Genomic DNA, 15,575 nt, shown 5'->3' on the forward strand with positions numbered 1-15,575 from the left:
AATCTATGCAGCAAAAAAGAAAACATTTTAAATCCTGGCTGTAGGATGTGTAAAGCCCAGTTATGGTGTTAAGTTTTTAATAAAATAAATCTATTAACTTTTATACATTGTAGTTGTGGTGTTTCATAATTTTTGGATGGGTGCGCCTACATTTTTGCTGGTGCTCCTAACTCTTCAAAGTTGGGAGCACGAGTGCTACCAAAAAAAAAGTTAATATTGAGCCCTGCAATGGTTCAATGGCTAGTGCATATAACATTCCCGAAAGGGAGCAACCTTGCCTGACACCCCTACAAAACTTAAAAGGATTGCATAAGCCACCATTTATTTTCAGTACACTTTCAACATCACCGTAAAGAACTTTCACTTATAAAATCCTTTACCAAAGGCTTCTAAAGTTTTCCACAAAAAAGAATGTTCTACCCTATCAAAAGCTTTTTCTTGACCTAGAGAAATAAGCCCTATATTCAAATTCAACAATTTCGATACATCAAATAGGTCCCTAATAAGGGTAACATTATCGAAAATTTATCTTCCAGGGATGCAATAAGTTTGATCGGGATTTATTACTTGGTCTATTACTTTGGACAATCAACTCGCAACGTCTTCGAGAGTAATTTGTAATCGGAACAGAGTAATGAAACGGGCCGCCAATTGTTAATTTCTAAACGGTCTCCTTTTTTAAGAAGAAGAGTAATGACTGCCCTTGCAGTAAATCTTCACCTATTTCAGATCAAAAAATTTAATAAAATTCAATTGGCAACCCATCAATGCCTGGAGCTTTACCAGATTCCATGACTTTAAGGGCTGTATGTAATTCTCCAAGACTTAAGTTTCTCGAAAGTTCTATGTTAGCACCTTTTGACAGTTGGGGTAGATGTTAAAAAAAATCACTTTTGCCATCACATTCTGTTTCTAAATCACTTTTATATAGGTTTTCGTAGAAAGTACAAGCTCTAGTTCGAATATCTGCATGATTCAACAAAATCTTCCCGTCTGTAGAACGCAAAGCATGTAAAAATGCTTTTGACTGTTCTTCTTCTCCAAGCTAAAAAATACTGAGATGGTGCAGAATATTCTCATGGCCGACTATTTCTCCAACAGCCAAACAACCGCTCTCAACATTAACGTTAGATTCCACTTTCACTCCGTGGCGACATGTGAGTTCAAAGCATGCGCTCAGAGAGAGAGAGAGAGAGAGAGAGAGAGAGAGAGAGAGAGAGAGAGAGTTGCGATCAAAAAGTTGCAGTGTTTACTTATAGTTGAGCAGCAGGGTTTCATAGATCTTGTACATCTTCTCCAGCCCAATATAAAAGTGATTTCACGCAACACTGTTGTGAACAAAGTAGAGAAGGCTTCCCTGGAAATGAAAAACAATCTTAAAACCGCTCTAAGTGAACTTCAGTTCATTGCCACTACAACTGACTGCTGGACAGCTTACAGGCGTGGATTCATAGGTGTCACAGCACATTGGATAGACCCCCAGACTATGACGAGATGTTGCGCTGCCCTAGCCTGCAGACAGCTTAAAGGTTCACATACTTTTGATGTCCTTGCCAGTGCTCTGAACGATATCCACAGTGAATTTAATATTCGTGAAAAGATTACACGCACTACAACGGACAGTGGCTCAAATTTCGTAAAAGCTTTTAGGGTTTATGGTCAGACTGATGAAAATAACAATTTAGCAGCAGAGAGTGGTAAAGGAGATGATGATGATGATGGTGATGATTAGGGCTGTTCCGAATACCATTTTTTGAGCTTCGAAGCTCTAGTAGAAATCAAATCGAATATTCAAAGCTTCGGAAGGAGGGGCAGAACACATTTTTCTCTTGAATAAAGGCAGGAATCTCTCTCTGTGTGTATGCGTCTGTGTCTGTCTGTCTACAGTTTTATTATGCGGGGGATGTGTTGCTGCGGGCCCAAGGGAGTGTAGCGCCTTTTTTCGTGCAATATGGACATGTGACACGTTTAGAATTAATAAACTTTAAAAATACTACAGAACAGCACAAGCCGGAAGCGGCGTGCCTGTCACGCGTCCTGCGAGAACAGCATTAGTGAAACAAAACACAAGAGTAATACTTTTAATAAGGTAGGCAGCCTAACATTTTTCTAACAAACAAACATTCCTGTATCAGAAATTAACAGCACAGTAATTACTGACAACGTAAAGGGTATGCCATTTAAATAATGGAAAGTGGAAAGGATTGTGAGAATTGCCAGAGAACATGGAGAAGGGGCCATTGCAGCTATATGCAGTGCACTGAAGATACCCATGTATGTACCTTCCCTTTTTTTCACTATATCTGGTTGCCAACATTTATTTATTTTTCAATATATGAAAAACTATAAAACACAAATGTTACACAAGTGCAACTTCCTAAAAGTAGGCTCTAATGATTGTTTATATATATATATATATATATATATATATATATATATATATATATATATATATATATATATATATATATATATATATATATATACACAGTCTTGTTCAAAATAATAGCAGTACAATGTGACTAACCAGAATAATCAAGGTTTTTAGTATATTTTTATTGCTACGTGGCAAACAAGTTACCAGTAGGTTCAGTAGATTCTTAGAAAACAAACAAGACCCAGCATTCATGATATGCACACTCTTAAGGCTGTGCAATTGGGCAATTAGTTGAAAGGGGTGTGTTAAAAAAATAGCAGTGTCTACCTTTGACTGTACTAGGGGTGGGCGATAAACCGGTAGACATAATTAACCGGTAGAAATTTGTCAACCGGTAGAGATTTTGGACTATCGTTTCTATCGAGGTTACGGGCCCACGTCATGCTCATGTGCACGTGGTCGCGAAAACGTAACGTTTGTACACGTATTTAACCACTGCAGTTTTAAAACAAGTTATGTTAAGCCACTGAAACACGGACAACAGATTTGTATGCGTGCGTTCTTCCTGTGTGTCAGGAGCGGACAAGTCGTGCAACCGCTGCTCTTTCTGTCTGTGAGGAGTGCGCAAGTCGCGCGACCGCTGCTCATTAAGCTCGTGAGCATTTTTCCCGCTTTATTGGCCTTAAATACACATATGCGTCAAAATTCCCGTCTTTGCAAGCATCCTCATAAACACGACAAGTTAGGTCTTAAGAGAAAGTAAACAGCTAAAAGAGAAAGCGCATGTGTAACAGTGTATTGGATCCGGACATTGGTCTTAAAGGGGAAGTTACCTAACTCCTGTCTGTCACTCGTGTTAATCAAACAGCATTGAGAGAAAATCTCTCACTGCTCCTGATTAAATCACTTTTCTACCTTAAATAAAAATATATATAGGCCTATACATACATGCATAATTATTTATTATCATTCTTATATCATTGACTGTATCTTCAGAGAGCTTAAGTTTTGTTTGTTTTTATCTTCTTTCTATGCTTGTATATGTTTTTTGTGAGAATTCTGAACATTTCTATGGTATTAAAGATTTAAACCTTATTAAAACATAAAAACTGTGATACATATCGTTATCATGATATAAAATTAATCCTATCGTGATAGAAGATTTTGGTCATATCGCCCACCCCTAGACTGTACAAACTCAAAACTATTTTGTACAACCATTTTTTTTTCTGGGATTTAGCAATCCTGTGAATCACTAAACTAATATTTAGTTGTATGACCACAGTTTTTTAAACTGCTTGACATCTGTGTGGCATGGAGTCAACCAACTTGTGGCACCTCTCAGCTGTTATTCCACTCCATGATTCTTTAACAACATTCCACAATTCATTCACATTTCTTGGTTTTGCTTCAGAAACAGCATTCAAGTTCTCAATTGGATTAAGGTCTGGAGATTGGGCTGGCCACTCCATAACATTAATTTTGTTGGTTTGGAACCAAAACTTTGCCCGTTTACTAGTGTGTTTTGGGTCATTGTCTTGTTGAAACAACCATTTCAAGGGCATGTCCTCTTCAGCATAGGGCAACATGACCTCTTCAAGTATTTTAACATATGCAAACTGATCCATGATCCCTGGTATTCGATAAATAGGCCCAACACCATAGTAGGAGAAACATGCCCATATCATGATGCTTGCACCTCCATGCTTCACTGTCTTCACTGTGTACTGTGGCTTGAATTGAGAGTTTGGGGGTCGTCTCACAAACTGCCTGTGGCCCTTGGACCCAAAAAGAACAATTTTACTCTCATCAGTCCACAAAATGTTCCTCCATTTCTCTTTAGGCCAGTTGATGTGTTCTTTGGCAAATTGTAACCTCTTCTGCACATGCCTTTTTTTAACAGAGGGACTTTGCGGGGGATTCTTGAAAATAGATTAGCTTCACACAGACGTCTTCTAACTGTCACAGTACTTACAGGTAACTCCAGACTGTCTTTGATCATCCTGGAGGTGATCATTGGCTGAGCCTTTGCCATTCTGGTTATTCTTCTATCCATTTTGATGGTTGTCCTCCGTTTTCTTCCACGTCTCTCTGGTTTTGCTCTCCATTTTAAGGCATTGGAGATCATTTTAGCTGAACAGTCTATCATTTTTTGCACCTCTTTATAGGTTTTCCCCTCTCCAATCAACTTTTTAATCAAAATACGCTGTTCTTCTGAACAATGTCTTGAACGACCCATTTTCCTCAGCTTTCAAATGCATGTTCAACAAGTGTTGGCTTCATCCTTAAATAGGGGCCACCTGATTCACACCTGTTTCTTCACAAAATTGATGACCTCAGTGATTGAATGGCACACTGCTGTTTTTTTGAACACACCCCTTTCGGCTAATTCAAATAATTGCCCAATTGCACAGCCTTAAGAGCGTGCATATCATGAATGCTGGGTCTCATTTGTTTTCTTAGAATCTACTGAACCTACTGGTAACTTGTTTGCCACGTAGCAATAAAAAAATATACTAAAAACCTTGATTATTCTGGTTAGTCACATTGTACTGCTATTATTTTGAACAAGACTGTATATATATTTATAATTAGGCCCTTCCAATTGAAGCTGTTCCGTGAAATAAATCTGATGTTTTGTGGGTTTTTTTTAAATTGTTGTTTGAACAGGTTTACTCCTGTCGAGCTTGCCTTTCTGTCCAAATATGCAAAGACTATCAGCCCAGTTGCATAGGCTCTTGACGTACTTCAGGGAGAGACCAATGTGCAAATGGGATGGTTCTGTAGGCGATTTGGACAAATGCTTAAAGTTCCGGAGCTTATAGCCGCGGCAATTCTAGTCCCCAAATTTCAAAACGTGCTGGACCAGTGTAAAACAAATGATAAAACTTGGTAAGTGTTGTACAGTACTGTTTGCTTTATGCTATTAACAGAGGAAAGGTCTGCATTTGAAGTATCAAGCAATTCAAATAGCAATCTGAGACCTTATGTAAGCCATAAGTTGTTAATAAAAATAATTGTGCCATCTATCAATGTTGTAATTTTATTATTGGCCTTGACTATATCAAAGCTTACTTTCTCTCTCTTTCACTCTCTCTCTCTCACTCACTCACTCACTCACTCACACACACACACACACACACACACACACACACACACACACACACACACACACACACACACACACACACACACACCACCAACACAAACACTCTTTGTGTTCTAATAACATTGACATTTTAATGCTGTCTTTGCTGACCTAGGTATGGACTGGACATTTTGCAAATATAAAATTGTGTGCATGCATGCGTGTGATGGAAATGTTTTTCAGTTGCAGTTATTTAAATAGTTGTGGTGTAACTTAACCCTTAGCTACACTGTGTTAAGCTTGATTAGACTAGTTTTATTGCATTAATGTATTACTGTTCTTGTGTTGTATTAATTGCTTCTATTGTATACCTCATATGTAAGTCTTTTTATAAAACCGTCTGGTTAATGTAAATGTAATGTCACCTTGTTCAAACGGCGCTAACTTACTTTTGCAACCACAGTGACCAACTAAAGCTGCTAAAGGGGAGTTTTTTCATCCCACTTGAAATGTCTTTCTGTTTTTAGGTCCTTCTTGTGCTTAATGCAGGTTTGGGGTTCAGGGTCACATATTGTGCCTTCTCAATAATTTTCCAGTGAGCTTTCATTATTTCATCATAAGTATGTACATCAAACATTTTTAGCATATAAAGAAAAGCACCACAACCAATACTTCCTGTATAAGCTGACTTTGTACACAGAATAAATAAGCTTGAAGTATTTGCACATCCGTGTCTGTATGTTTTATGCTCTGAGATCTCGTAGCTCTGGTCCAAGGGTCTATACTGCACATGCTTTGATTGAAGATTTATCTAACAAATAGGTAAGTAATTATATACTAAATATGACAGGAAAATAATAAACATAAAGAGTTAGGTAAACTCTTAACTTTTCTTAACTTTTTAACCCGATATTAAATATGTAAACATTTATAGCTTTAACTTTAGACAATCTAGATGTGATAAGGGCTGATTTAACTATGTTAGTTACTTTGAATTTGTTTATCATAACCAATTAGAGTCACAACACTAAAAGAAATACACACAGAAAATACAAATCTTGAACTGGAGCTTGAATTTAGGAGGTTTACAATAAATAATTTTGGTTAAATTAAATGCTATATTGTTACTAAAATGTTCCTACATATTTCTGTATATTACGTTACATAAAATGAAATTATGGGCCAGATTTACCATACAGTCCAAATTAGCGCAAGAGCACAATTCCAAAATGCGCCGATGGGAGTGGTAATATCTGCAGGTTATTTACTAAAACAGCACAAATTAAACAACAGAGACGCTACACCTGATTTCCATAATGACCTATGCAATCTACTAAAATTAGTTCAGGGTTTCAAAAAAAAGCAGAGCTCATGTTGAGTTCAGCATCACGTACATCAGTGGAAAATTCAGGTGTGTAATCCCAGTTAACGAAGCCATAAGACACGGAAAAGAACTAAAGGGCAAAAAATGAAGGTTTACAAGAAGTTTTAAAACACCTGATGTGATGACTTCTAGTAACTTCTATTTTATTTCCCTTAGCAAATAAAAAATAACATAGCTTGGCAACCAATATTTTTGAATGATATGTTCCTCTGGCATTCCAAATAAACTGTTACATGTTAAAACAATCCTCTGCATTGTATCACATGCTGCTGTCCAATGGCTCTTCTTTTAGCAATAATTGCAGCCATTTCAAGTGCAAAGTAATTTAAGACATGCTTTGTTCGGCGTAAAATAACCATGCACATACCATGCAAACATGAATTAATGTTTAATTTACTGCTGGCACAAGCAGTAAATCTGGCCCTATTTTTTGTGGCATAAAAAGGTTTGGGTTTAGAGCAGTGATTTTCAACCAGTAGGCAGTGGTAGACTACAGACAAATGATTTTTATAAATCTTGTTACATTCGCATGAGATTTTTTTTATGAATTTAAATGAATTAAAAACGCTTGTTCAAGATGCATGATGTAAAAGCCCATTCATGTTTGAATATTGCAACAGCGATCACGTCACGTCAGATAGAATGTATGTTCATTCAGATGCAGTAACATCTACGTGAAGGGGGTCGCAAACAGCACGTCCCCTTTGTGCCACATTTAAAAGTAGGCGGCATCTACAATAGCTGTCTGCAGTGCTCCACTGTGTGATCATCACCCCTAGGTAAGTTCCACTCCCGCCTGCGCCCGCAATATTTGTGTCCATTCCCGCCCGCTCCCGCGGATTTTCTCAGAGCTTGTGAAAACTGTACAGAAATGCATGTTCATACAAAACATAGAATAACAGACTTTCAACACTATTGTGTTTAAAATTAGGGATGGGCACGAGATTTGTTAGCTTCTTGTTATGGCTTATTTATTTTGTTATTACAGCTAAACGAGACAGACATGGAAAACGAAACGGAGAACATTTATTATATGCGGTGCTCTATATGGAAAATGAAGCGGAACTGCAAATGCCTGTTTAAGCAGAGTTTTCTCCGCTGGAATTAAGAACAGGCTTTCACCGGAGCAAGTAGGCTAAATATGGTTGTCTTTCTTCATAAAAACGTATCAAACCAAATAAAGTTGATATTCATATGCCGACCGTGCAGTCTGTTATAGCCTATGTTTTTTCGTTTGCTCCGGGCTCTTACTTGGTGTTTCGAGTCTGGTTGATAGCGTACTTTTTCATGTCCTCAAACTTTAAACTTTGCTTGCGTTTGGGGTTAGAGTATAATATTTGCTATACTATAATTTCTGTAAGATCAAACAGTACTGAATTCGTACTAACGACCGCATTGAAACCAAGGATTTGACTCAGCCTTCGCTCCGCGTGGGGTTTTACGCAGTTAAAATGACATCATTTTTTAAGCAGTGTTTTGTAACATTAACCGTTAAAACAAAACCTCAGTTTTTAAATGTATACTGCATGATACACATGCACCAAATGATTAATTAAACAAACAAACAGTTTAACTGTTAACAACCTGATTTGTTACGAGTGCTCACCAGTTCTTCCAGACGCGAGGCACATAGTGTATAACAGCATTGGGCATGTGCTCCCCGAAGTTGCCACGGTATGTCCCACATAATGTTTAGCTTAATTTTCTTTTCAACTTCATGTGTTGACCCCATTTCTATTACATGCAAAATCCCACCGGGACCCGCGGGTCTCCCGCAAAAAAATTCTGACCGCCCACTCCCGCCAGCAGCAAAGGTGAACCCGCCCACCCCCCGCGAGATTTGCGTTGGGTCCCACGGGAGTCCATCCCAATGCATCCCTCTAGATCACGCCTTCCCTCAATAGCATCCAGCTGCAGCCCCGAAGACTCACCTCCGACTAGACACCAGTGGCTGGACACTAGTGGATAGACAACCTACGTCATTTCCGTTTAGCCGCTAATTTCCTTTTTCGCCGCTGGATGAACAGCAATTTTATTTCATATTTTCACCTCTGGATATAGACAGCATATTTATTTTATATTTTCACCTCTTGATAGACATCATATTTATTTTATATTTTCACCTCTTGATAGACAGCATATTTATTTTTGGTTTTCACCAGTGGATAGACATTTTTTTGTAGGCTTAATTGCACACGTCTTTTCCGTATTGTCATTTTACTTTAATGACTTAAAATATATGATATAAAATGTGTGCAAATTGAAATATGATCTTTATCATATCTCTTTACATAAAACAATTCTCAATAATATGCTTAATATTATAACATCAATAATTCATGCAAACTGCATTCACAAGAACCACCTTGAAAATATATATTGTTCAGATCATTTCACTATTTTTTTGTGACTTAAATTCAGCCAGATCAATGGAATATAACGTTTTGTCAATACAACAGACTTGTAACTTTACATGTTAATTGAACACATTTTTTTTTTATGTAACCACTTCTGTGTTTAAAATATACGTAGATTCACATGATCAGACAATTTACCAAACAATGCAAATAAAATGAACACTTCGTGTTTTTGCAATATTTATTGGAAATTACACACATCTTAGTAAAATTAGACAAATCTGACCATCAGAATGAAGATGCAACAGTCAGGCCCGTAAGGTTGTGGGGGAAGTCCCGATTTCAAGAGAAAACAAAACATGAACAGCTTCAAACAAACTATTGCACACTGTGCACACCACACCTCACTCCCGCCCCCTAAAACTGTCTAGCTAGTTTGTGCATTTGAATTCATGACCGATAAATCATCGACAGTTTATTATTTTTTCTTACCGCTGACATGTGCATGGCGCGTCAAATTTGAAAAGTGAATGACGATACGGAAATGACGTCAGCTGTCCATCCACTGGTGTCTAGCAAGAAGTGAGTCTGCGGGGCTGCAGCTGGATGCCTCTCGATTTAAAGAGACGTCTGACGTCATTTCCGTATCGTCATTTACTTTTCAAATTTGACACGCCCATGCACATGTGAGCGGTAAGAAAAATAATAAACTGTCGATGATTTATCGGTCATGTCAGAATTCAAATGCACAAACTAGCTAGCCAGTTTTAGGGGGAAGGAAGGAGGTGTGGTGTGCACAGTGTACTTTCTTTTTTTGAACTGTTCATGTTTTATTTTCTCTTGAAATCGGGACTTCCCCCACAACCTTACAGGCCTGACTGTTGCATCTTCATTCTGATGGTCAGATTTGTCTAATTTTACTAAGATGTGTGAAATTTCCAATAAATTTTGCAAAACCACGAAGTGTTAATTTGATCTGGATTGTTTGGTAAATTGTCTGATCGTGTGAATCTACGTATATTTTAAAAACAGAAGTGGGTTACATTTACAAAAAACCTGTGTCAATTAACATGTACAAGTCTGTTGTAATGACAAAAGGTTAGTCCATTGATCTAGGCTGAATTAAAGTCACAAAAAAATTGAAATGATCTGAACAATATATATTTTCAAGGTGGTTCTTGTGAATGCAGTTTGCATGAATTATTGATGTTATAATATTAAGCATATTATTTAGAATTGTTTTATGTAAAGAGATATGATAAAGATCATATTTCAATTTGCACACAGATTTTATATTATATATTTTAAGTCATTAAAGTAAAATGACAATACGGAAAAGACGTGTGCAATTAAGCCTGCAAAGAATGTCTATACACTGGTAAAAATCGAAAATAAATATCCTGTCTATCCATAGGTGAAAATATAAAATAAATATGCTGTCTATCCAGAGGTGAAAATATAAAATAAATATGATGTCTATCAAGAGGTGAAAATATAAAATAAATATGCTGTCTATCCAGAGGTGCAAATATGAAATAAAATTGCTGTTCATCCAGCGGGGGGAAAAGCGTAATCTAGAGGGATGCATTGGGATGGACTGCAGCTGGATGCTATTGGATTTAAAGTGAACAGACAGGAAGTACAAAGTGAAGTGAGACATGACAAGATTTCAAAGACTGGAAACAGAACATGATATCAAAATAAAAATCAAACAAAACACAAGACAAAACCCTTACATTTGGTTTTAAATGCCGTTGACGTGCTCAACAGAACTCGTCACCAAAGAGCCATTAGGTATGGTCATTGTAAAAAAAAAGAATAAGGAGAAAAACACCAGGTTCCGAAACACAGGGTCAGGTCTGAAAACACCCTAATACTCTGTACATATAGTAGGGGTGACACGGATCACAAATCTCATGGTTCGGATCACATTATGGTTTTTGAGGCACGTATAAAAAATTTTTCGAATCAGCAAAAAAGGGCTGGGAAAACAAATAAAGAAATTTCAAGCATTTATAAAAAGAACAAAGTTGCAGTTTAAGTAAGGTCTATTAGCATTAGGTACAGAAATTGTATCAGATGAATAATAACACTCTTTATTGTATAAATTAAATATAATTATTATTTTTTAGAGCTACAGAAGAGATTTTCTCTTTGTCTTGGGTTGTTTGATTAACATTAATGACACAGACTTTGTGTAGGTTACTTGAGGTTACTGTCTTTTTGAGATAAACAAGGACCTGGTTTTTGCCTGTACTTTATACAAACGCACTTAACTCTTTCCCCGTCAATGCTGAGTTATCTCATCAGGGGTGCCACTAAAGGGGAAAGTTAGGGCCCACACACTTTTGGGTCCAACAAAGATATTTTTTATTAGTAAATAAAACAAAGTTATGGCTTATATCTGCATTTCCAGCAAAATCCTCCCCCCCTTTACTGCATGGTTTCGTCCAGTCTTACATAGCCTCAAGACTAGCGGCATGTCCATTTGAGACACGCACGCGATGAGCAAATGCTCGCTACGTGGTGCGGAGCAAAGCGCGAGTAATTTATAAACAAAGCTTAATATAGGTCTGGACTTCAGAAACTAAAAGAGAGACTGCAGAGGTCAGAGAGAGAGACAGAGAGAGAGAGAGAGAGAGAGAGAAAATGTGCTGGCAATTACCCAATATTTTTTAAAGAAAGGTAACTTAATGTTATGTATAATTTATATTATTAAAATACATCAGTGCCCTTTGTTTGGCCTAAAAATGCACACAAGTAATGTTTTTAGTAAGGCCTGTTTTTTTCCGAAATAGTTATATTTCCTAATTAAACTAAGGCTAGTCCTAGCTTAAGGAAATCCCTGTCAGGGAAACCACCCCATAGTGTATACTGGAGAAGCAGTATGAGTGGAATAGTAGTATGAATGCTGACATTAAATGTTTTATTTTGCTTTTTGTCTTCATCAGGACTCAAGTTATCAATGGAGTTCACAACCGTACAGACAGGAGTCATGGACACTAACTTCAATCAAACCGCTCGAAATCACTCATCAGGTGGCTGTTCACTTGAAAGTCCTCTGATGACAACAGTGCTTCCCATTCTCTACAGCATTCTCTTCATCCTCAGCCTGTCTCTGAACGGCCTGGCAGCATGGGTCTTCCTCAGGATCCCCAGCAAATCTTACTTTATCATCTACTTAAAGAACATCGTTGTGGCTGATATTATCATGACTCTCACTTTCCCTTTTAAGATCCTCAGCGACTCAAACGTAGCATCCATGGGGACGCGTGTCTTTGTCTGTCGTATGTCATCCGTGCTGTTCTACCTCACTTTGTATATCAGCATTCTGTTCATTGGCCTGATAAGCCTCGATCGCTGTAGAAAGACCATGTGGCCTTCTGCCGGCACCAGCCAGAGATGCCTTCTGCACATAAAGCTCCTCTCAGGCTTCATATGGGCCTTGCTCGTGGCTCTTTGCCTACCAAACATAATTTTGACTAGTCGTACAAACACTTCATCTCACTTTATGTGCAGTGACCTGAAGACAAAGATGGGACTACTATGGCATAAGGTGGTCATATATGTTTGCCAGGTGATCTTTTGGGGAAACCTGATAGTTGTGATAATATGTTACGTTCTCATTTCAAAAGAGCTTTACAAGTCTTCCGCTCGAACAAGATCTCAACATGCAGTGAGCCAGGGACAGCTGAAGAAATCCAGTATACAAGCTAACATCTTCCTTGTATTGGCTGTCTTTATCGTTTGCTTTGTACCTTTTCATTTTGCCCGAGTGCCGTACACCAACAGCCAGTTACCAGGACAAATGTTTAACTGCCAGGAGAAGTTGTTATTGTTCCTGTTAAAGGAGAGCACGCTGTGGCTTTCCTCTCTCAATGCTGTGCTGGATCCACTCATCTACTTCTTCCTCTGCAAGTCTTTTAGGAAATCTCTGTTTAACACTCTCAGTATCTCTCCTGGATGCTGCAGAGATTTCAGGACAGACACGGGTAATATACAGAGAGAAACTTCAGAAAAGCAGAACGATCTCTTATAATACAATAATGGCAGTGAGGTTATAATGCAGCCCTATCCTATATGTTTATTCTGAGAAAGGATTACATCATCATCTGTGCTTAAACTGACAGAAATGCTTTGTTACAACTACATGAATGATCTCATGACACCTGTCAATATTTCACCTCAAAAATCAAAGAAAAAAAATGCATTTATTAAGATTTTATTATTTGAAGTACTGATGTTTATTGTACTGCTTTTAATAATGCTAATTTAGTAAAAGCAATAAATTATAATCATCAATAATGAAGAACCACTGAGAATCACATTAAGGTAAAACATTTGAATTATAGTAATGTGATATTTTTAATGTGGAAAAAAGTGCCAAAAGGACCAAAAATCTTAACTTAAGATGGTTCTTTCTGCAATGGTGTCTTACAAGCCTATTACGGCTGGGCATACAGTAGTATGCAAGACACAATAATAAAAAATATTCATTCATTCATTCTGCAAAATACAATATTTCTTACACTCTTAATGTGTTAAAGCTTAACACACAAAGATGTGTAAATCCTTTCTAAGAGGTGGGAGGTGAAACAACAAACACCTGAAAGTTCTCGGGGCAGCCGCATATGTCGAAATTTCAGTCAAAACCGTTCTATTTCATCATAAACAATCTGAAAACAGGGCTTTAAGTGGAAAATACCAAACTTGTAAAAGAAAAATTGTACAAATAGTTTTTTTTTATCTAAGTCATAGATGTAACAATGAATGATCTATTGCAAGAGTAACACAAATCTATTTGATGCAGAACTCAACATTTTTAGGGGAAAAATTTAAACAAAATGTTAAAAGTCCATTATATATTTTTTTGACACAAGGTAGGCCTTTCTTACGTTATTTTTCAATATACATGATCTAAGTACTAAAAAATGAACATAAGGATTTTACTTTTTTTTTCATTTGTTTCCCACTGTATATCTTGCTTGTGTATTGTATACCAGGGGTTTCCAAAATGTTTCAATCCAAAAATTTAAACGCAGCGCAGCATTTTGATGTTTTTCTCTTATCAAAATCAACTTAAAATACTCCGTCATTAATAATCATACAAAAAAATTTAATTATAGAGGAAAACACATTCTTCTTCCCCAAAAAAGTCAAAGCTGTTGCTCTTTTTGATAGGAGATTGGGAATAAATATCGATAAATATGGTTCTGCATCCATATATTTGCCCAAATACTTATGACTGTGTATTTATCAGTGTTAGAGTATAATTATTGCTGTATTGTATGTGTGAGCAGAGCGGCCTAGGAACTCCTTGCAGAGTGTTGAATAGGGTGGCCATTCGTGCCAGTTTTGCCGGACACATCCCGAACAGGATTTCAGGTTTGCGTTGCTCGACCGCATATGTCATCGAGGTTTTCACATTTCAGTTAAAATACATTATAAAAATTAAGATGTATTTCTTTTAAGACATACACTCATTGTAGTTTCATTTTTACCTTGAAATGTAATAGTTGCTTTTCTGAAATTGAACCCGAAATATTAAACCTTAATGACGTATGCGGTCGACTAAAGCGACTTCCGGAGAACGCACCGGAAATCCTGTTAAAAAACACTGGATTGTCACGGTGTGATTTAAACACCGAATAAGGAAAGTAAAAGATGAACCCAAACGCAAAGATGTATAAAAATATAACTATGAATTTATTAACTATAACAAAAACACCCACGAGGGGAAAAACAGAAGATTAACAAAGGACTGTGATGAAACACAAGAATCACTGAAACAGGTACCAGAGAACATGAACACAGAATTTACAACAACGCACGCACACCACACAGAGAACACGAGGGCATAATATAGACAGCACACCAATGAGGAACAGGTGAACATAATTAATCACGTAAGACACGAGTACATAAGGGAGTAGGGTGAAAGTGACAAGACACTGGGAACACGTGTCACACATACATGATGTGAAAACACACGTGTTCCCACATAAACAATGCTGCCCTGACCTTGCCCTCAGAACATAGACCTGAACCTATACTAAGGTCTGGCAAGATCACGACAGCAACAAGACACCGGGAACATGTGGAAGCCATACACACAATGTGATTCCACATGTCCCCACACAGAACATAAAACTGTCACGGTCCTGTCAGATGCACTCAGACCTACATCTAGCACAGATGTCTGACAAGACCGTGACATGGATGTCATATGAGGCAGAAAGTTTGTGTTTGGTTTGGTTTATGCACTGCCATTTGGAGGTGTATGAGGTTACTCCACTCCATTAGTAAGGGAAAAACACTAGAGACCAGGGAGTCGCAAGCTAGTGTATCGTGAAACCTAGCTCTCTGACT

General features: G+C 37.5%; 1 protein-coding gene across 1 annotated transcript; it reads left to right on the forward strand.

Annotated features, from left to right (window-relative positions):
- Positions 1 to 6,014: 6,014 nt before the first annotated feature.
- LOC129437541 (P2Y purinoceptor 12-like) lies at positions 6,015 to 13,713 on the forward strand. The gene is made up of 2 exons (XM_055195740.2): positions 6,015 to 6,287; positions 12,158 to 13,713. The coding sequence occupies exon 2, from the start codon at positions 12,172 to 12,174 to the stop codon at positions 13,243 to 13,245; it is 1,074 nt and encodes a 357-aa protein (XP_055051715.2). The 5' UTR covers positions 6,015 to 6,287; positions 12,158 to 12,171; the 3' UTR covers positions 13,246 to 13,713.
- The last annotated feature ends 1,862 nt before the right edge of the window (positions 13,714 to 15,575 follow it).

Source organism: Misgurnus anguillicaudatus, chromosome 24, assembly GCF_027580225.2.
Source record: "Misgurnus anguillicaudatus chromosome 24, ASM2758022v2, whole genome shotgun sequence".
Lineage (NCBI taxonomy): Eukaryota > Metazoa > Chordata > Actinopteri > Cypriniformes > Cobitidae > Misgurnus > Misgurnus anguillicaudatus.

Bases quoted from the DNA above. Each gene is read 5' to 3' on its own strand.
- LOC129437541 (XM_055195740.2), top strand. From the start codon at position 12,172: ATGGAGTTCACAACCGTACAGACAGGAGTCATGGACACTAACTTCAAT.